General features: G+C 41.4%; 1 protein-coding gene across 1 annotated transcript in view; it reads right to left on the bottom strand.

Annotated features, from left to right (window-relative positions):
- Positions 1–22371, bottom strand: part of POLR3B (RNA polymerase III subunit B) — a 64814-nt gene that overhangs the window by 1728 nt on the left and 40715 nt on the right. The window contains exons 22-27 of the mRNA XM_081928199.1: positions 22158–22275; positions 21328–21470; positions 9347–9450; positions 8227–8393; positions 6139–6252; positions 5203–5376 (exon numbers count right to left, since the gene is read on the bottom strand). Of these exons, the coding sequence (XP_081784325.1) occupies positions 5203–5376; positions 6139–6252; positions 8227–8393; positions 9347–9450; positions 21328–21470; positions 22158–22275 (820 nt within the window). The remainder of the gene's footprint in view (positions 1–5202; positions 5377–6138; positions 6253–8226; positions 8394–9346; positions 9451–21327; positions 21471–22157; positions 22276–22371) is intronic.

Consider the following 22371-nt stretch of genomic DNA (forward strand, 5'->3'; position numbering starts at 1 on the left):
CTGGATTATAGTATCACTTTGGCGACTGGTGGCTTTGAAAGTGCCGCTTTTGAGTAATTATTTTATACCTCTTTGCAAATTACATTTTAAGTATGAAATAGGTCAGCATTATCTTATAATGAGCTAATTCCAGTCTACAAAGAAGGGTCATTCTGTACGAGTTCCCTTCCTCTCCCACCCTACTTCCACTACTGGCCCACCTGCTGTAAATGTTTAATGTAAACTGGTGCGCTCCCCTAACTGCAGTACAAGTCTCTGTTGCAGCCCTGTATTACCAAGGAAACCTTCAGTCAGAGGCACAGAAATGTTAATTGTGGTATTCCAATTTAGGGGTGAAGAATGAGGTGCCCCCTCAATCTAATTTGTGTGCTGAATGAATGGCCAGACCTGTACTTGCTGGAGCTGAGAGGAAAGGCAACAATACGTTCACCCACACACCACAATTAACAGGTTTCCCCGAGTACGCCTGACCAAAAGCAAAAGGGAGCCCACTAATTCAGTTGCTCATGGTTTCATTACGGCCAAGCACATACATTTTTAGGGATGATTAAAAAAGAAAAAGAAGGTGGTTTGGGCTGTTTGGATCTTACTCCCCAACCTGTGTAGGGAGATTAAAATCTTCCTCCCACAAGTCATTTGGCATCACATTGAAGCAGAGGCAATAGAGGGGGGGAGGCGTGTGTGCCTGAGTCCTGTTTCCCCCACTGCAGGTAGAAGAGCAAGGGGGCTAGAAAATTTCCAAAGAGCTTCCAGGATGTCAGTTTTCCTGGGTTGATCATATATGTAGCTGGGGATGTAGCTAAGGAGACCATTAAGTTGGGCATTATCGTGCCTTTGAAATGCCCATAGGCATCATCCTAGAGCCTACCCAAAGCATGTTGGGAAGAGAAAATTGCAACCTGAAGACTAATTCTAGAAAGTGTTGCTTGGAGATATGAGACCACAGATCTTGTTTGCTCAGTGGGTAGTAGCCCAGTTGGGAGCATGAGACTCTTAATCTTAAGGTCATGGGTTCAAAACCCCTGTTGGGCAAAAGATTCCTGCATTGCAGGGGGTCAGACTAGATGACTCTCACGGTCCCTTCCAACTCTACAATTCTATGATTCTAAGACAAAAATAAATAATAAAAATTATCAACTGCAACCATCTCTTGTATACAGTTTGGTTGCATTTCTGGATAATGCACAGACCTAACTGCTTTGGGCAAGGGCTGCGGCTTGGTGGTAGAGCATTTGACTTGCATGCAGACAGTTCCAGTGTCAATCCCCAGCAAGACCAAGCAGGGCTGGGACAGACTCTGAAGAGCTGCTGCCAGTCAGTGTGGACAATGCTGAGATATATGGACCAATGGTCTGACCTGGTATCAGGCAACTTCCTGTGTTCCTAGAAGTCTGCTAGTGGTACAGCAGACTCCAAGATCGCCTCTCTATGTGCCCTGCCTCCCACTGCAGGGCTTCTTCATGCGAAGATGGCAGAGTCAAGAAGAATGCACTTTCGACCGACTGGAAAGAAAGGCCAAGAGGTCATGTGCACTCTTTTGGGCCCACACTGTTTATCCAATTCCCTTTCCTACTTCCCTGTGAATTATATAGCGCCATCTATGTGCATGATGCTTTACAAATGATGAGACAGGTCTCTGCCCCAAGGGGCTTGTAATCTATAATTCCACACAGGGAAGACAGCAGGTGAAGAATGAAGGCTTATTTCCCTTAGGCCTGCCTACAAAAGGGTATGTGGAGCAAAAGGCTGTGCTGAAGGCTTCCCAGAAAGCCAAATACTTCCAGATCTGTGAAATAAAAAATCGGCTTAGCTCAACACATCATCATTCTACTGGATTTTCAGCCTTGGCATCTGCTTTCCATATAGTCACCAATTCCACCCCTCTCAGCATGGCTTTCCAAAATAAGCATTTAGAAACTCCAGCTTAAGGCAAGGAAGCTTCCCACAACCTGGGGGCCTCTGGATGTTTGAGACTGCAACTCCCATCAGCCCTGCCACCATGACCAGTGATCAAAGATGATGGGAATTGCAGTCCAAAATGTCTGGGGGCACCAGGTTGGGGAAGGCTGGTGTTAACGTCCTTGCTGAGTGCTTGAAATTCTGGACTAAGGCAATGCATAGCTGATGATTGCATAAAGTAAAAACATTCTGGATAGCAATGTTTTTACTCTGCTGTCCCCTCCTTGAAGGAGCCCAGTCCTAGTGCCAACAAAATTGTCCATTGTTAAGTTGCACTAGAAATGCTATCTGGTTGATGGTTCTTGGCGATACGTCCAACTCAAATAGCCACCTTCCTTTTCAGTCTTCCATGCAGTTTTTAGAGTCGTGTCGTGCAATAAGCTTGTTTATATACCAATTCCTCACTAAAGCTGGCCAAGACCATTTCAGAGGTCTGGAGCTGCTGTAATTGCCTAGTTTCTATTGTGTTGCTCATTACAGGGCTGCTTGGCTCCCACTATTGACAGACAGAACACATCATCACCTAATAAGAACCTAATAACTGGATAAGAAACCCAATTACAGGTTATGCTCCCCCAACCAGTAAATACATTAGAAGACCAGAATTGCATGCCTTTCCAGAGTTTAAATAGGGCAAATCACAACATTTGAACAAGTTTTGTAAAATTGCAAATGCCATTCTTCATATTTCCCTTAAAACTGTAATCTTTTCCTGTAGTAAGTGGCCATAGCTATGGATTGTAATTTTCTGAATATTTATCATTTAATTTTTTTTAATGGAACCCAACAACGGACACAATCATGGGAACCTCAGCGTTAAAAACAAAAAACAAAAACTAGTTTATAATCCTTATGAAAGTATGAAAAGTAGTCTAAAGATTCCAAATTCAAATGTTCAAGAAGCAAAGCTCCTACACCCTTCCATGGCTACATGCATCTTTTTTATAGTCTTCAACTGCTTTCCTCTGACCTCTAAAGACCTCTAGTTCTCGTTTCTTCCTTTTGAGGCTATACTACACCTGGCAAAGCATCTGCAAGCATATTGAGGATGCAGAATCTTCTCTGCTTTGCTACGAGGAAAAAAACCAACCCTTTCTGCACTTGCATATAAATATATGCCGTGTATAATGCTAGCCTTTATGTTTTCTACATCCACCAAATACCAAAGGAAAATATATATATGAGAGTCTAAATTAAAGCCTTTAAGCTTTATGAAAAGAGCGAAATGACATTCAAAATGCCCAGTGCCTGAAAAGCCGCATGATGATGGTTTATATGTATAATTTGTCTTGGCACGAAAAGCTGGTTGTCAGAGTTGGAACTGGGCGTGGTGGCATACAGTCCTTTAAGGAAGCCCACCGATTGTTTGACATGTTTTCTGCCTAAAGGAAAAGGTAGTTGGGTTTGGGCCGATGTTGCCGTTGTGCAGATGGGGGAAGACTTCTGCTCATGTAATGGGACTTCACCCTGTAGCCACCCCCCACCATGCACCCTCAAAACTCTGCTTCAGGAGGTCAGGAGGCCCTTTAGAGCAGATTTCTGGGGAAGTAGGAGTTTTGTTGCTCGAGTGGAAGTCTGCTTGCACAGCACTGGATACAACCCATAGCCTTTCCCCTTTCCATTACCTTAGTAATACTTCAGGTGTCTGCCTCCATTTATCAGGTCTTAAGTGTTTTGAGTACACTGTGTAGCAATCTGTTCCCCATTCAGTCACTTCTGAGCTTCTAATCTCTCTACCTCCCTTTTGATCTTTCAGCTTAGTACCACTACCTCTGTACTCCTTTCCTCTGGGCCTTGTATCGTGGTTTCTTCCCAGAGGAAGTGACTTTCACATCTTTTAACAGAAGCAGCAGTGTTTACCAACGTTCTATTGCAGGTGCCTTCCCCCGCAATAGAGAAAATTCTCATGACGTTCCATTACACTACAGCAATTCATCCAGTGGTTTGTAATTGACAGTTGTTTTTTAAGATTAAAAGAAGAGTAACTGAATAAAGCTTTTAGGACTGTGCAAGCCAATAGGAGTCTTGCCCCGTGCAAATAACAGTCTATAAGTCCTTTTCCATCTGTGCCATGAGAAAGAAGAAAAGCTTCAAGAATTTTCTAGGTTAAACAGGAAAAGCCATGCACACAGGAGCCAGTGTGGTGTAGTGGTTAAGAGCGGTAGACTCGTAATCTGGGGAACCGGGTTCAATTCTCCGCTCCTCCACATGCAGCTGCTGGGTGACCTTGGGCCAGTCACACTTCTTTGAAGTCTCTCAGCCCCACTTACCTCACAGAGTGTTTGTTGTGGGGGAGGAAGGGAAAGGAGAATGTGAGCCGCTTTGAGACTCCTGAAGGGGAGTGAAAGGCGGGATATCAAATCCAAACTCTTCTTCTTCTTCTTCACAGGTAAGGCCAGGGAGGGCGACTTGATTTTACAAGCAAAATTTGCAGGGAGGAAAAAAAGTCTCCCTCACAATCTCTGTTACATCCCTTCCCTCTGCTTTTGCTCTGCACGAGTCCAAGCCACTGAACAAAAGGTATAGTCCCACTAAGTTCTTTTGCCAGCCTTTTCAGTGTGGTCTAATTTGGATCTTAGATGAGAAAAGGACATTGACACAGCTGGTCTCCTCTCTTCTGAAAGCACTGTGATAAGTCAGCTATTTGTAACATGGGTGATACATGCAATCACATCTTTGTCTCAATTCCTACACTCAGCCCTTTTTGTTTGCCTAAGTTTAGATGGTAGCTTCTCTCTCTCTCTCTCTCTCTCTCTCTCTCTCTCTCTCTCTCTCTCTCTATATATATATATATATATGGTTGGAATATCTCCAGAAAAGTAGATAATCTTCTGCCAAAAACACAAGGGAGAGCCCAATTCCCTTTTAAATGATTTTTGTCCTGTAAAGACATAATCCAGAAGCTCTGCGGGCACTACAAAAACTTCACTAAACCCCTAACTAGAAGTACTAAATAATCTTTGAGGTTTGCTTTGTAAGAAGAACATAGGCATCACATTAATACCAAGAATAAATTATAAGCATTTTTTTAAAAAAAAAGTCCTGTAAAGAGCTACCTTCCTTCGAGTTTGGAATTACAAGTATCCTCTGTGTCACAGGTCAAAATGCAACTTGTGCAAAGCACCGTATTACATTCATTTGTCGAGGGAAAGCTCTCACTTAACGTAAAAGCAGGGACCACACACATATGCAAGCTTCTGGGTAAACCACATTGAAACATTAAAAATTCAGTTGTCTGCTTACCAGCCAGAGTAGCCTAACAATCCACATTGGCCACACACATCCACTTCAAATGCGTCGCTTGAAATCATAAGTCTTTCCAGCAGTAGCATGCTAGCTCCATAGCCTATCAGGCAATCCCGTTCCATTTCTCCCAGCCGTAAGCCTCCATCACGGGAGCGGCCTTCCGTCGGTTGCCTTTCAATCAAACAGGTAGAGACTTTTGGGAATGTTGTCCCACTGAAACAGGTAATCCCACCCCCCAAAATAAACCACACCAGAATGCTGCTAAATGTTCAGCATCAAAAGAGTGTCTATCTCTACTACAGGAGTCTAGAGCAGGATTAGCCAACATGGGACCCTCCAGATGTCGATGGATTCCCATGAACCCCAACCAGCACGATCAATAGTGGCAGATGATGGGTCTTGTAGTTCGGCAACATCTGGAGGGCATGACACTGGCTATCCCCGGTCTATGTATGGTCTAACTTAAGGCTGTAGTTAGGCCCAATGATCCAAAAGGAATGAGGCTGGCCTAAGAAGAGGCACATACAGCAGAAAAGGGGCATGCATTGCTCCCTGGTCCTCATTCATTCGGCTTATAAAGGGTGACTGGGTGTGGAGAAGTAGAAGAATGGGAAGAGGCTTCGATTCAGCTAGAAGACCACTTACTGCTTCTAACCACAAATATATATAATAATGTCTCTCCACCTGCTATGTGAATTGTGTATTTTTCTTTTTAAGTAGCAACCTGACTCCCCCTCCCTTTTCAAATCAAAGAACGCCAACACGTCATTCCCTGGCTTCAAAATGACCCGTTTACATATTTTCAAGCTATAGCTGAAGCTTTTGAATTCTGTGCAAGATTCTACACGTGTATAGCTGTTGAGAAATGGAGCAGACCTGAAGGCTGCCTTTTGGTGCTGTGCATTTGTGCTTGTGATCCTGTCTCTGCCATACCTGGTAAGGACAGCTCTGGGCCCTCGAGCTCTTGCATGCATCTTATCCAAAACCATGTGCTTCAGTTTCTGGTAATACACTGGCCCAAAATAGATGTAGGCTTCTAATGGCTCCCTGAGAGGGAAGAAGAAAGTTTGTTTCAGAGAAGCTAAGAAATTATTGTTTATATAAATAAGATTACAAAAAGGAAAATAGGTATTAGTGACTGTGAGAGTGAGTCGGATAAATCCCAGTTCCCCAAGTCCTGCACTTTCACCAACCACTAGGCTTCTGGTTGACCACATTCTCTGCACCCCCTTCAGAAATAACCCACGGAGAACTTCAGGAGCCATCCCTTGCAGACCTGAGAAGCTTCAGCCAGACACTTGATCTTGCAAAACATGAAAGGATTCAACACAGATCATGGTGCATAAGAGCCCTAGAGCTGGTGCACTGCAAATACAAACAGCTTGTTATTTCAGGATCTCAATGCCATGGAGCTCTGGACTTCAAGCAGGCATCACACTACACACAGCAAGTCAGCCAAACCAATCTCTCTCTCCTTCCCCTCACCCAATCCAGCTTTCAGTAGAAATTCCTGGCAAAGACTTTTGATGCAGATACTAGAGGTAGAAAGCCGGAAGATGGGAGGAACGGAAGTGGAAAGTAAGCAGGAACAATGGAATGTGGTAGCCCCAGAAGCAGGAAATTACCTGACAGGGGTTGGTACACCTGCCTCTTCTGCCCTAGATTCTGTGGACAAAAGGGGTATTTTGGGTATGGCAAGTGCCTTCTCTTTTCCTCTCACTCACTGCTCTGTGATCAAAGAACACTTTCCATACAGCTCACTGGAGGAGCATGTGTTTCATTGATTTCTATGGAAGAAGTGGAATGATCTGCAGTTCATGGGGGCAGGGAAAGATGATACCTCTGTGGATACATCTGAGAATAACTAAAATGTTAACTAGCTTCAAGAGAGCTCCTCCAGCTATTAAGATTCCAGGTCATGGGAGAGTTTCCATAAGTCATCCTCTTAAGTTAGTCTAAGTCAGTCTATAAGCTGACATGTGGAACTGCTCCTGAATTCTTGGTAGGTACAATTGCAATCCCTTGCTGTTACATGATCTTCAAGAAAATTATTGGAACTGAAAATGATAGTGTGGGAGAAGGGAAGCAGTTTTAGGCACCCGAAGCAAATGTAGACAAATTAGAGGATTTCAAAAAACACATTGTGGGGCAAAAGAAAACATTTTCCACCCTGCATAATTTCCCTAAAGGAGTCATACTACCCATGTTTTTCAGCTAGGATCATCCTCATCTACTAAGCCTTGTAACTGAAAGGTCTCCAAGTGACTTACAACACATTTTAAAATGCAAATGCATTATACCATTAAGAGATTCATACAAAACACCTGCAGTTCATTAAGATAAATAAATGTATTTCCCCCTATCCTTAACTGGAGTAGCAAACCAGATTTAGGACAAGCAAAGATATAGTTTATGAAAGAGGAAGAATTGACAGATGGAACAGGTTAGTGGCCCAGATTATGTTGGTGTTGGGGGGGGGGGGAGGATGTGGTAGAAAATAGAAAGGTAGGATTAAGATACATTTTAAAAACACAGACGCGTTGGGCCATATGGCCTTGTCTTGCTTCCTAAACCTTCTCATATTCCTTTGAACTCCACATCTCTGAAGACAGTCTGATCAACACAGCAGGAAGTGAACACAGCAGCCAACTATGCCAGACCGACTCCACAATTGGCAAAAGCCGCTCACAAAAACTCCCAACGGACAAGCACCTGCCTTCAATGTCGTATTTTGCTATTGCATTTGGTTTAAGGCTGCTAATCATATTCCAAGAGCACACGGCACCTCTGCCAAAACTGCTTATAACTTTTTGTATTTTAAGTGACAAAAAAAAACCTCCGCTGCAAGAAGAAGCTGGCTTCTTTATTTTATTTGAAGCTCTAGTGGCAGGGTTCTTTTTAAATAATAATAAAAAAACCATGTGCAGCTATTCACATTAAAGGTATGCACACATGGGACTATTAGACATTAGAAACAGGAACATGTACACGGCACAGCAGTCGCCTGCAGGAGGTTCTTACCCAGTAATGCCAGATGTTACATAGTCCTTCCCCAGGTAGTTATACCCGTGACGCACAAGATCTTCACACACATCCTTCACTTTACTCCCGCCAAATGCAGTTCCGTAGTGAAATCTGCCATCCAGGACACCAGCTTTTCCGGCCAGAAGTTCAATTAGTTTCCCCACCTATGCAGCAGAAAGCAGAGATATTTTAAGTTTGGCGAGACCTCTCCAAATATTGTAGTCTTCTAGAGATTTCCCTACATCTGTCTAAGGTGCAAAGAGAAGCAACTGACTAGGATAAACAAAATCCTGTGGGCAAATACTAGTCCAAACAAGACAGGCAACTAGGCCCGCATAGCCAAGGGGATATTGGGCTTGTGTCTCTTGTTGCATGGCAAACTGAAGGGACTTTCAGCAGCAGCCTGTGAGGTGGAAGGGGAGGCTGCCGTTCTAATCAGTCAATTAATATGTCCCACTGGGTGGGCCCAAACCCATGGGCATACTTAAAGCAGCTTTTCAGATCCCAGACAGAAACCTGAAGTTGATCCTATAATCTGTAAGCATGGCCAATGTCAGGTAGAACAAGTGAGTTGTTTCAGGTAGATTGAATTTAGATATTTTAAAAAGGCAGCTTGTTGTTACAATATATATGTTTGTGTGTGCGCTCGGCTAACATTCTCCTTTCCCTTCCTCCCCCACAACAAACACTCTGTGAGGTGAGTGGGGCTGAGAGACTTCAGAGAAGTGCGACTAGCCCAAGGTCACCCAGCAGCTGCATGTGGAGGAGCGGGGAATCGAACCCGGTTCACCAGATTATGAGTCCACCACTCTTAACCTCTACACCACTTGTTGCTCCACCTCAGGCTGCAAAATGCCTTGAGCTGGCACTTCGCCAAACAGTTCTCCTGAACCTCTTCATGTTATTCCCACGCAGACCAATGTCTGTCAGCACTGGAGAGCACTACCTGTCAAGATACACAACTTTCCCATTCCACCTTCTGCCCTATGAAGAATAATGCACAGTGTAAAAACTTGCATTTTTCTTTTATTAACAGTAAAAAGATATTTACCCCAAAAGGGTAAATAGCACTTTTTAATAATGCATTAAGGTCAAGTACTGTAAAAATGTTACAAACCGTCATGCGAGATGGGAAGCCGTGGGGATTCATGATAATATCAGGACAGATTCCTGAATCACAAAACGGCATGTCCTCCTGAGGCATAATCAGGCCGCAAACCCCTGAAACACAGAATATATACAGGTTTTTCAAATGACAGAAGCAAGCAATTCATTTTGCAGAGCCAAAATGATGCTTCTGGGCAAGAGTTAGATGTTATTTTAGCCTATCCAATTAAAAATAGTTCACTCAAAAACAGAGACTCCCTTACTAAAGGTGTTCATGGAAATGTAGCTAACAATACTGAGTAGGATAAATGAAAGATGCAGACTTTAAAAAAAAATCATTTTGCAGTGATTAACACCACCACTTAGCATCCTACAATCCAGACTACTCTGTACTTTGTGAGAGTCAAGCTATTTTGCAGAGGCTTTTATCTGAGCTACTGACCCCAGAATATGTATTCCTTCTAAACTCAGGCCCAACACAGAAAGTTTGAGGAAACTGAGAGTGGGGGAATCCTCTAATGTTCCTTGTCTTTATTTACTGAGTGGGGTACAACTTTGGTCCACCTGTCAGAGGGAAGGACTTCTGCTTGTAAAAGGAACTTCCCTCCCTGCCCTGCAGAAGGTTGGGGAAACATTAGCAATATTGGATTAAAGGTAAAGATACCCCTGCCCGTGCGGGCCAGTCGTGTCCGACTCTAGGGTTGTGCGCTCATCTCACTCTAGAGGCCGGGAGCCAGCACTGTCCGGAGACACTTCCGGGTCACGTGGCCAGTGTGACAAAGCTGCTATGGCGAGCCAGCACCAGCGCAGCACACGGAAACGCTGTTTACCTTCCCGCTATAAAGTGGTACCTATTTATCTACTTGCACTTAGGGGTGCTTTTGAACTGCTAGGTGGGCAGGAGCTGGGACCGAACGACGAGAGCTCACCCCGCCGCGGGGATTCGAACCGCCGACCATGCGATCGGCAAGTCCTAGGCACTGAGGTTTTACCCACAGCGCCACCCTGCAATACTGGATTACATGCGTCTAAATAACTTGAAAACCGTATGTGTTTATAAAAAACACAAGGATGCATACAATCGAACCACAAACATTTAGAAAAAAACATCATCTATTCTTTCCCACGTCTATGCAAACCAAATTTTCTCACTGTGTATGGTGGCTTTATTACAGGTGGGCAAAAAACTAGTTGAGTGGCACAGTAAAATGTTTTAAAATACTTTAGAGTTTGTAGATTTGTACAGTAAAGTGGGCAATACATTTTATAACTGGAGAAAAGAGTTTTGGACTAGGGAAGGTTAAGCAATGTTTACACACTCTCTAAACAAGGGCTTACCAGGCACTTGCGGGGAAGGGCAAAAAGAGATTGTGATACTGGAGCTTGGTGAGAAAACACCAACATCCACTGCCCAATTAAAAACACACACACACACAAAAGAAAATAAGAACAGGGCCTAGGTGCATGGGATAGCTGTTAACAGTATGTGGAAGGATCGATGCAATGAAAGAAGCAGATCAAGCATTTCTATAGTTTATTTTGTGCTTTTCAATTTAAAAAACCACATGATTTTTACCATTATTACTGGTTCCTACCCCATAAAAAATCCCCGCCAAACCAATCTTTGGGTGGTAACACCATACCGACAAAAATCATTTTAGTAATTTTCTCACGTGTGAGAAATATACAAAAGAATAACACGTAAAATTTACACCCACTTCAATTGTGGGTTTGGCCAAACATCCATCCCTCCCCCTCCTCCAGACTAGGAAATTGTGTTTGGTTGCATGAGGAGGAAAGGGCACCTGTAAGCCAAAAATTAAATCTGCACTAACTTAAAATTACTTCAGGCGCTGGAAACCCTTTTATATGCCAAGACGGTTCCCATAGCAGACAGGCGCTGTGTTGTTTGTTTTGTGTGAAAGTGAATGATAAAAGATCCATGAAATCGACACAGAAAGGCAGAACAGCAGAAAGAACCGAGGCCCCTCCATCATAGCAGCTTCTACCCTTTGCTGACTTGTATAACAATGGAATCGAGACGTCCAACTGCAGATCTAACACAGCTGTGCATTTCATTAGATGAAGAGTACTAGTGACACAAGTAAATAATTAACTTATTCTGGTCCGCTGACTGTGCTTATGAGACCAGTCATAGCTGACAGGTTTTAATACAAGTTAAACACAAAGAGAGCATAATGAGATTAGACGTTAAAACAAAATATTTAGACAGATTTGGAAGATGGGGCGAGCGGAGTGAACCCCCATCCAACTCATCGGGCAACTTTGAAAGTTCTTTTTTCCAAAATAAGTTAAAAGTTCTTAATTCCAAGAAAAATCTTTTAGCGCTCTTGTTTGTAAATATAACTAATTAGCTTCCTAACTAACTAAAGCAGCATCAGTCTGTGAAGACCTGACAAAGTACAACTGTACATCTGCAAAAAAACTTTTTTTCTGTGAATGCTAGAAGTTATTTTAAATTATTTTCAGCCATATATATATATATATATATATATATATATATATTTTCTTTAATCAGAGAGTTATTTATTTATTTATTTATATATAAATAATGCCAGTCTACATATTACTTTAAATTTAATGTTCATGGCTATTTTAAAACAAGCTTTCTGTCTTTCTCAAGTTCTAGAAAGAAACAGAAACTGTGGACACATTTGCCATGCCACCTGTTTTAAGGTTCATTTCATGAGCCACACAATAAGTATTTTGAGTAAAACAGAATAATGCAAAGCAGTCTTCTAAAGGGGCTACGATGACTGCAGGACAACATCTCCAAGAACCTTTTTTTTTTTTTGCTGCTGTCCTTTGCACACATTACTTGGGAGTAAACCCTACTGAAATCAACAGTACTTCCTTTTGCATATATGTGCATAGGATTACGTTGTCCTCCTTATTTGAAGATACATTCCATTTAGTTATATACAGTGCTTACAAAGCTCTCCAACGGTAAAAAAAACAACCACCATGCTTAAACATTAAAAATCCAGCACAGTGACTCAATCCAAAACTAAGAATTATTTCAAAACACCACTTTTTCATCAAGTAGCCTGACCTTACTAAAATATAGAACTTGCTTATGGAAGATCACCAGGTATACACTTTAATAAAAATGCCTTGTATTGCTTCCTAAGCATTAGAGTGGAAGTGGACTTTCCACAGATCAGCGGCCTGCTTGGGTGATGAGGTCCTTCAGAAAGGACTTCACCCATTTTTTCCTCTCCCACCCAGCACCATCTGATGTGCATTTGGCAGGAACCTGAGAGAAGACCTTCTCACTAGGTATGCACAAACTTCAGAATTCCCTATTGAGCAAGGTCTGCTTAACCTTCGGGTTCTTTTCAAGTGACAAGTAGAAACCTTTTTTTAATTAGTATTTAAACAGGTGTTTGCCCCATTGAGCTAATTTGTCTTGCTCTGCTGCACTGTATTTAAAAATTACTTATTTGTTTAGGAGGGGGAAACACCATACAGAACTGAAGACATAAGAAACAACCACGTGAGAAAGATATAAAACAAAGGATACAGTTAAACGATAAGTGAAATGAATTATATTCAAATGAAGTTTTACTACAGCTATGAATGGACCACAGTTTGACATGACTATTAATTTCAACGAGTCTGGTCTGAGAACTAGCATTGGATACAACTCAGTATATATAATATACAAAAAAAGTACAACGTCCCGAGCAATGTGTGCAGTTCAACATTATCTTACATTTTGTGGTGCCAAACTATATGATAAAGAGGCTACCCTTGTCCATAAAATGACTAGTAAGTTGCCTACTTTCCCTTACTCTGTATCTTTATAATTTGTACTACTCGCCACCAATCCTCTAATGTAGGTGGTTTAGAGGATTATAACTATTTCATAATAGTAATAATGGATAATGTTATTACTGTTAATTGTATTTATTGGCCACTTCCCACTCCACAAAAAAGTGAAACTCAAAGCAACTTGTAACCGCCCCCCAAAAAACACACACATTAAAAACATGGGTAAAAGAACCTAAAATACAATACACACATATATACCCAACCCATCTCAAACCCACCTAACTAGAAGATAAGCAAAAAATGAAGATCCAAAGGGCTGGATGAGGAAGAATGTTTTTGCCTGGTGCCTGTAAATGAACAGTGATGGAGCCAGGTGTGCCTTCTTGGAGTGAGTTATTCTTTATTATATTTATTGTTATAATCATTGATCACTTTTTTAGACCACGTATTTTAATTGCATTTTGTCGTTTGTCAGCTTGGGCATTTTACAAGGAAAAGCAGCGTGCGAGTTTAGCAAAACAAACAAAGCAGTTCTGCAAGACAAGGAGCCACAGCTGAGAAAACTCTACACACACCAATCTTAGATTTCCGGTCCAAAGAGACAGTTGCCTGGGGTACAGTCCCATGTGGCTGGCAAGCCGCATGATGCACAAATTTTGGCTGGGTCTTCCCCCACACAGATGTCATGCTCCCTCCTGTGCAGGATTGCGCAAGAAGGAAGTGGCTCCCATGCAACAACAAGGTACACGTGAGAGGTGGGGGAGAAGAAAGACCCCCACCACAAAGAAGAACCTTTCCTGATCATCTTAACAGATGAGTGATCTCAATGTGTAAAGATTAGCATAGGACGTAACTCAAAAGGTGGTTCTCCTGCACATAAACTACCAAAACCATTACAACAGGGGTAGGAACTTTTTTGGGGACTTGGGGGGAGCACCCTGTCATCTGGGCGAACTCCAGGGGTACTCGTCAGTGGTGGGTGGGGACAGCCGCAAGAGAGCCCTGGAGGGCTGTGTTTGCCTCCCAAGCCTGTGGTTCCCCAGTCTTGCAGGAGAAGAAGAGCAAGAGCACAAATCGGAATTTTAATTCCTTTCCAAGAGGCAATCCCAGTGGATTGTGTACAAGGCAGCCCCCTACGTAGCCCCTCTAGAAGAGAAATTATAGATCCAAATCAGATCAATGCGGACAATTCACATATTATCCCAGCAGGGTGACCGGAAGCTAAATCAGGCATATGGGAGTTCATCTGTGTGATTTGGACGTGCTTAGATCCATCCCCAAACACAGATCCTCAAATGAATGAACATTAGACAGACAAGCTAGATAGATGCTTTCTTCCTATGGTAAGGGATTCAACAATTCTGTACTGTTTCAATTACATGGAGTTTGCTTTTTCTTTTCTTTTCTTTTGAATTTCACAACAAGGGTATTGGGTCATTGAGGGCACAATTAAAATGTGATTTATTTATGCCACTTAGATGCTGCCCAATAATAAAAGTCCTCTGGGCAGATTACAAATGAATGAAGGGGGGAAACCTACATGCTCAGATTATGTGGAGTTGTTGAGTATGTGCAGAAGAGAAGAGCTGTAGCCCAGTGGTAGAGAATCTGCTTTGCATGCAGAAGGGCTCTAGATCAAACCCTGGCCGTTTCAGATAGGACTGAGAATGACCCTTTTGAAATTCTAGAGAGCTCCTGCCAGTCGGTGTAGTTACGGAGCTGAATAGGTATATTGCAGCTTCCTAGCGTATACAATGATCCTGAATACTGTGAGCTCTCACACTTAGCACCACAATAGCTATATTATTGGATTCTGCAATTAAGAATATATTTTGGTATTATTTTCGCTCATAATTCAAGGTGATTAGAAATGGACACCAGCAAGGCATTGCCAATTTATGTTTCAACATACGTTCTTTATAGATCGGATATCATTTATCTGTGTATTCTCTATGTAGTAAAAAGTATAATCCAATATGCCCCATTTTCTGTGGAATACACATCAAGTAACTTTTTGTAAGGAGCATGCAAGATAGTGTACATGTTTTGCACAAATATATCTCTTTTTTTAGGCACCAGATTTAATCAGACAACTGTTGATAATTTTGCCCCATTCAAAATATTTTAGCGGGGAGTAGCACAAATCAAAAGCACCACATATATTTTAGAATACTTTGCAAAAGTATTTGGGCCTTTTGTTTGGGCTTTGCTGGTCATGGAGTTAGTGGCCTCAGATCTTGCTCTAAGACATAAAGACCTTAAAATTTTACCCTGGCTGCTTTTGTTGATGCTCCCACATAGCTTAGCTATTATTGAGAGATATGATCACATGGGGAGTGCTGGGCTCATGGCCCTTGATCCACTGATATGGCATCCTGTAGCTCATGAAGAAGCAGTTTCCATGTGTCCAGGGTCCATGTGAAGGGCCCCGTAAATATCAGAGCCCAGACTGAATGGGGCTGTGTATCTATTAGGTTCCAGTTTTCAAGCCCAAAGTCTTAGGCAGATATCCTGAAGCTTTCAGATATATCCTGCACCAGTTTTGTGTTTTCCCTCCATGTACAAAATCCAAGGATCCATGTCATTTATAGCAGAATATGTTGCTTTCATAATAATAATCATAATCATAATCATAATCATAATCCCATACTGCTCAGCTATCAGAAAAACCTGTCAGTAGGAGTAAAATCATAAGCATAAGATACTTTTCATAATGACAAAGCTCTTAAGGTTCTAAATAAGGCAAATAATCCTATCATGCTTAAAGTCTGATTCAGCCCCATAGTATACAGAGTGCAAACTATGACACTGTTGGATCAGAAGCAACAGCTGCAGTGCTGCTAGTTTCTGTTGGGTAGGATTGCCATATTTTAAAGAGCAAAAAAAAGGACATTACGATGGCCATTCAAAGCAAATAAATACAATTTATCTTGAATTTTACCTTCTACTTTTCTATGCCGCTCAAGCAGAATGTCCAAAAATGCTTTTAACTGTATGCTTTCAAAGTTCACCTACGAGCCACATGTTCAAGGTGTGGGATAAAGATGATTTAAATAAATGAACCGATTCAATGATATTCCTGGCATTAAGAGACCCAGATAATGTGATTTAAACCCGCCCCTCACCCCCCCAACCCTCTGCTAATTCAGAATTGTATGGAAGTATTTAGGAGATCCAGTTTATCACTATAGCAAAATAAATTATTGCAAATGCCAAAGCTACATGGTCTTCTAGTTAGCAGACACTATTTGCTTAAATATGTACAAGGGCAAAGCAGCACCAATTAATTTTAGTTTTGTTCCGTTGCTGAATCATTTGTGGATCTATCCTGCCACTTAGTACTTCTCATATGACATTGAGATGGCCAGAATTAAAATTGACAGATAAATAATACATAAGCAAACTTGATTAGCTTCTTTATTAAAACCATTTTAAATTAGAGGAGGCGCTAGAAGACAATGCAGCTTGTACACTGGTTTCCCATGAGCTGCTGAATGGTCTGGTGTGATAAATTTGCATAGTCTGAAGCACACAAAGAGCTGATTAACTGAAACCCCTACAATGCTCCTGGAAGCAGCTATTGTAAAACAATAACCATAGGAACTTTACAAAATACACATAGCTGAATGACTCAAGAGCTTCAGAAAAATGTGTTTAGGATATATACTATTTGGAAACAGAATTGGGAGATTTTTATTCTGTGCCATAAAATGCTAAACTACCGTAATTTGGGAGAAGGGAGGAGAGGGGGGAAATTGGGGGGGGGGAGAGATTTACTGAAAAGGGTCAGAAGGTTACCTGTTTGTTATTTGAGTTAAAATGCTTACTTGACACTCAGAACAGCAAGTTAAGCAGTGGTTAAAAAAAAAAAAAAGTTACGAAAGTTGGGAGTCTTGTATGGACATGCTTCAAGTGGAAAGGGGGGGAAGGGGGGATAATTCTGTGCTTCGTTTTAATTCAATACAATTTTGTAATGCTTTCAGTGCTGTGATCCAAGGGATGAGATGGGTTAAGACAGTGGTGGCCAAACTTGGCCCTCCAGCTGTTTTGGGACTACAACTCCCATCATCCCTGGCCACTGGTCCTGTTAGCTAGAGATGATGGGAGTTGTAGTCCCAAAACAGCTGGACGGCCAAGTTTGGCCACCACTGGTTAAGAGATCCAACAAGATGGAACCAGATGTTATGGTTAAAACAACTTGTCCCCCAACTCTTGAGTTCCACTAAGGTATCAATGGCCGTTTCTCTTCAAGCAGAGCTAATCCACATGGTGCTCCCCAGTTGTCGCATTGCAACTCCCATCACTCCGACTGCTGGGCAGGGCTAATGAGTGGAAGCCCAACATCTGGATGGCACCATGTGGGCTACCCGGGTCTAAAATATATTGCTACTACTCCAGATTATTTAGAACTTAATGGATTGACTCCCATTTTCACAAGGAATCTTAAAGCTCCAAAACTGCATGGAGTTATACAAGACGCTTGTGTGTGGCAAAAGTGACAAGAATAGAAAAAGAAAAACAATGAATTCACTTATGCTTAGAAACTATGAGCAATGCTTCCTGCCCACCCACCCCCAGCCCTCAAAACCTCCTTCTGTATATTTGCCCAATTAACTCATTGCTGGGTTTTGTTTTTTCCCCCAAAGCGGGCCAAGGCCTCTTCACTGGAGCTTCATGTATGATTTTAATTCTTTCTACTAGAATTATGTATTTGTCTTCCAATGGATTAACTTGAGTTCTGCCTTTAATAGCATTTTAATTGCAGTTTTATTGCGCTTTTAGGCTGCAATCCTATACATACTTCCCTAGAAAAGTCCCATTGAATTCACTGGGGCTTACTTCTGAGCAGACATACATAGGATTCCTCAGTTAATTGGATTGGCTTATGTAAGCTGCTTTAGAAGCCTGCTGGCTGAAAAGCAGGACAAAAATAGACTAAGAAAGATACTTCATGTGGTCCTCAGGCCACCATATATTTTTAAAGGAATATGTCTACCATCCTGGGTTTGAGTTTGTCAGACCTGTGCTTTTAATAGTATACACTAATTAAATAATACCAGAGAAGAAAAAGGCTGTAAGAGGTACTGGATATTGTGAATAATGTATCTTTATTCTGCACTACAGTGAACGCGCACTATCTCAATGCTAAGGGCCACAGAACTTTGTTTTCCTAAAGATAGCATTTATGAATTTGAAGTCATTTCCTTGTCTTTAGAGGCATTTTAGTGCAAATACTTCAAGAAATGTTTAAGCCTTTATCTGGGATCTTTAGCTATTAAAACAGCTTCTGTTTGCCATTTCAATCCTCCTTGCTTAAATACAGTTCTTCCACTTCAGGAATACTGCTCAGCATTGCTGCTTAGCTCTGTGATCTGCAGGACCATTGTTGGAGGTGTTAATCCTTTTTCACATGAGAGACTGCAAAACCTTCTTTCAGAGAAGTGATATATTGCTTTTTTCACATCAAAGGAGCCTAACTTTCCCCCTTCACTGGGACTTTTACAGAAGCAAGAGGAAATCTGGAAATATAATGATCTGGTGAATATAGAAGTTAGAACTTCTGTGTTCTCCCAGCCCTCTGTGAAATCAAGAACTGATTTCAGTTTTTGTGAATTTGAAAAAGAAGAAGCATGACTGCTAAATCATTCCTTTTGCTTGTTTGAGCTCAATCAAAAGCTATCTGGTGGAAGTCAAGCTACTGATATAACAGCAGGAATATTATCTCAAATGGGTTTAGGTTTCTCTGTTTGGCACTCCAAAAGAATGCAAGGATGTTCCTTGCAAAATTTCAAGTATCCCCTAAACTGCACCCTTTACAGAAGGGTAAAAATGAGAAGCACCAACAAAGTGCATCATTACTGAATAGAGTTTGGTTTTACATCTGCTTATCCACAACTTTCAGAAGATACAGAATTCTGAAATATTATTGAAGCAACTTTTTTTTTTTAATGACTTTGGAGCAGTATTTCCCCCAGCTACCTCCTTTCAGTAAATACAATTTCCACTCTGTTTTGTCAACTGCAGAAATGTGGGTGCTGCAGAAGATTCTGGGGCATCTTGCAGCATACACTCAGCTCCCAGGGGGCACTGCCTGAGGCTCTGAATGTACTCGATATTGTCTCATGCTGCACAGAGCAAGAGAAGATTGCGAGTGGTATGTTTTCAAAAGGGTCTCATAAAACAAGGAGGAACCAATACTGAACCTAAGGGCAACTGTACCCTTCCCTTGCAAGAAGATATATTTTTTAGGTTAGACATTATGGGGTGGGTTCAGGGGAACAGTCATGCAGACTAAGCAATGGTCTAAAGTTCCAAGGTATGCTATGGCATCTCCTGCACTGAAGCATTTGAAGAAGAAAGGCTTGACGGGCATTTGTTGGGAGTTGTTTCCAACAGCAGAACTGCGGCTTGGAAAGTGGTCAGGCATCTAGCAAGCTCCAGCTCCACGTTTTCCTATGATTAACATAATTAGGCACGGTATGCAAAGCAGTCAAGCATACCATTCCGAGTGCACTGAAAACAATGCATATATTTTGTAGAGCACTTGGGGAAATTAACAAGTCTGAATGCTTTACGCAGGAGATGTCCTTATCAAGAAACTTCACCTGGGGGATTCCTATTGGTTTCCCCCTAGATTCTCTGAAAAGCAGGTCTGCTACCTTAATTTTGCTGCAGAGTTGCTAAGGGAAGAGGTAGACACTGAGGCCTTATCAGCAATGCATCTGAGCAAGTGGTTTGTTTATAGGTAACAACCTCATTTTCACACTGTGATTGATGCCTGATAACAGAAAGCAAATGGAGCGCTTATGTGACAATATTCCTAACTTTATTTATTTATTTATTGTTTGTTTGTTTCATTTACAACCTGCCATTCCTTCCCAAAGCTAAAGTTGACACACACGATGCTGGTCACTGCCTTCCAATATGTTATTGTCACAATCGCTCTGTGAGATAGGTTAGGTGGAAAGATAGTGACTGGTCCAAGGACACCCACTGAGCTTCACAGCATTAAAGATGCATTATCTTTCAAAAAAGATAGCTGGTAGCTTCTGCTTATAAAAATTCCAGGCATGATCCAAATGGCAACCCTATCAAGGTCTTGGCAATATTAGAATTTATTCAATTGCCCAAGCTGTTGAAAGGCAGGTTTTTCATCAGCTAAATATTCTTTAATAAAAAGTTAAAAGATATAGAGAGTTTTACACAATTGAGAATTATAAGTAAGGGGTCTAAATTCAGTTAGCATCAGTCCGTCACTGCAAATGAACTCTGCATGTTGTACCATCTTTTAGCCAAGTGGCCCTGCAGTGACCAGAGTGGGATGAAATACCACCTAAGGTCTGGACAGCAGGTTGGAAGTGCTGAAACACTCCTAATCCTCATAGGCAGAGCTGGCTAGAAGCATCGTGAACATCATGAAGGGATAGTCAATTGCTTTATTTCAATCTCCTGCTACTGCTGCTTGCCACACACCCATAAAGTAAACCAAAAGGCAGCACAATGGTGGTTGCACTCAGCTCTGTTGTTCTTTAAAGTCCAGTAACCCTTTTAAAGTTTCAACAGATCAGTGATAAGTAAGATTGCAATTCCATCTCCACTTGGATACAGTGGTTCCTCGGGTTACATACGCTTCAGGTTACATACGCTTCAGGTTACAGACTCTGCTAACCCAGAAATAGTGCTTCAGGTTAAGAACTTTGCTTCAGGATAAGAACAGAAATCGTGCTCCGGCAGCGCGGGGGCAGCAGGAGGCCCCATTAGCTAAAGTAGTGCTTCAGGTTAAGTACAGTTTCAGGTTAAATACAGACCTCAGGAATAAATTAAGTACTTAACCCGAGGTACCACTGTATATGCATTCACACACACACACACACACACACACGTACATGCACAAAGACAAAGAGATTGGAATATTTTGGCCAATTGTGTGCAGAATTGTTATTTCAAAACAGAGCAATTTCCATTCTTTGTTAGCATTGTTATATTCTATATTTTACAGTATTAGGCTCCCAGTCATTTGCATCCACTGACACATTTTTAGTAACATGAGCATATGTACTTATGAATAGCTGAGAGCAGCATATATGTATATACCAATTTTATGCAGATACCCCCATATGCTACAAAATAAGCAATGCATATTGCATTATTTCAAGGACAGCAAATTAAAAAAATTAAACATAACAATGTATATACCTTTTTGCCCATGGCGACTGCTAAATTTGTCTCCAATTTCTGGCCGCCTCGTTTGCCTCAGCAATATTTTGATCAAAAATGCATCCTCAGCATTTGAAGATATCATGACTTTTTCAATGTATGAATCAGTTGCACCTTTGTAACTAACGATTAGGAGAGAAAACACATATTTCATTTCTCAGAAATAAAGCCACATTGTGTGTGGGACATCAGGTTGCAAGTTTTAAGCTCAGACAGCAAATGTACTTTTTTATACTAAAACTACAGCTAAAACGCATTTGGAATTAAATTATAAGGAACGGAATGACAGACACCTTTCTGTCCCTGATTTAAAAATGATACCACTGCGCTTGAATATTAAAAAAGAACATTAACAGATAAATAAAGAATAAGTTGCAGCCCAGCCCTTCCACGATAAGTGAAAATTATAATAGAAATGACTTTTACCTGAACAACTTCTGCATTTATTGTTACATGAGTTTTGGATGTTCTCTTCAAATAATATACAACTCTACAATTCTGTGATTCTATATATTTGAGGTATACAGCATGTTCCAGAATGGAGCTAGTTTTCTTTCAGAATAAAAGTGGCCAGCCTAAGCACTTTAACAGCATGATTAATGGAATGTGTACTTTAGCCTACAGTTATTCTACACTGCACAACCTGGAAAACTAAGTTCACTGTCTGTGATCCAATGAAGTTCCTGACCTGGTCTCCCTGCCTTCTGCTGCTCAGCTTTATTTCCCACTTTTCCAGAACTAAGCATGAACTATCCACTCTTCCTTTCCCCCTCTGGCTTTTAGAAATAAAGTATGATGGTGTGACATACGTTACGGGCACATCTTTATACTGTGGTTGCTGCGGGATGCTGCTGCCTTCCAGAGGTGTCTGGGTCACAGTTGGCATTGATTTGTTCACAAGCACCTGCTTGTTTTCTACCTTTTCACCTGTAAGGATGTAGGAAGAAGAAAACAGGTTGTGCTTTTTTAATGCATCAAGTTGATCAAAATTATGAAGTACAGTGATGCCTCTGGTTATGTACT

The sequence above is a fragment of the Podarcis melisellensis genome (genome assembly GCF_964234715.1).
Source record: "Podarcis melisellensis genome assembly, chromosome: 10".
NCBI classification, from domain to species: domain Eukaryota; kingdom Metazoa; phylum Chordata; class Lepidosauria; order Squamata; family Lacertidae; genus Podarcis; species Podarcis melisellensis.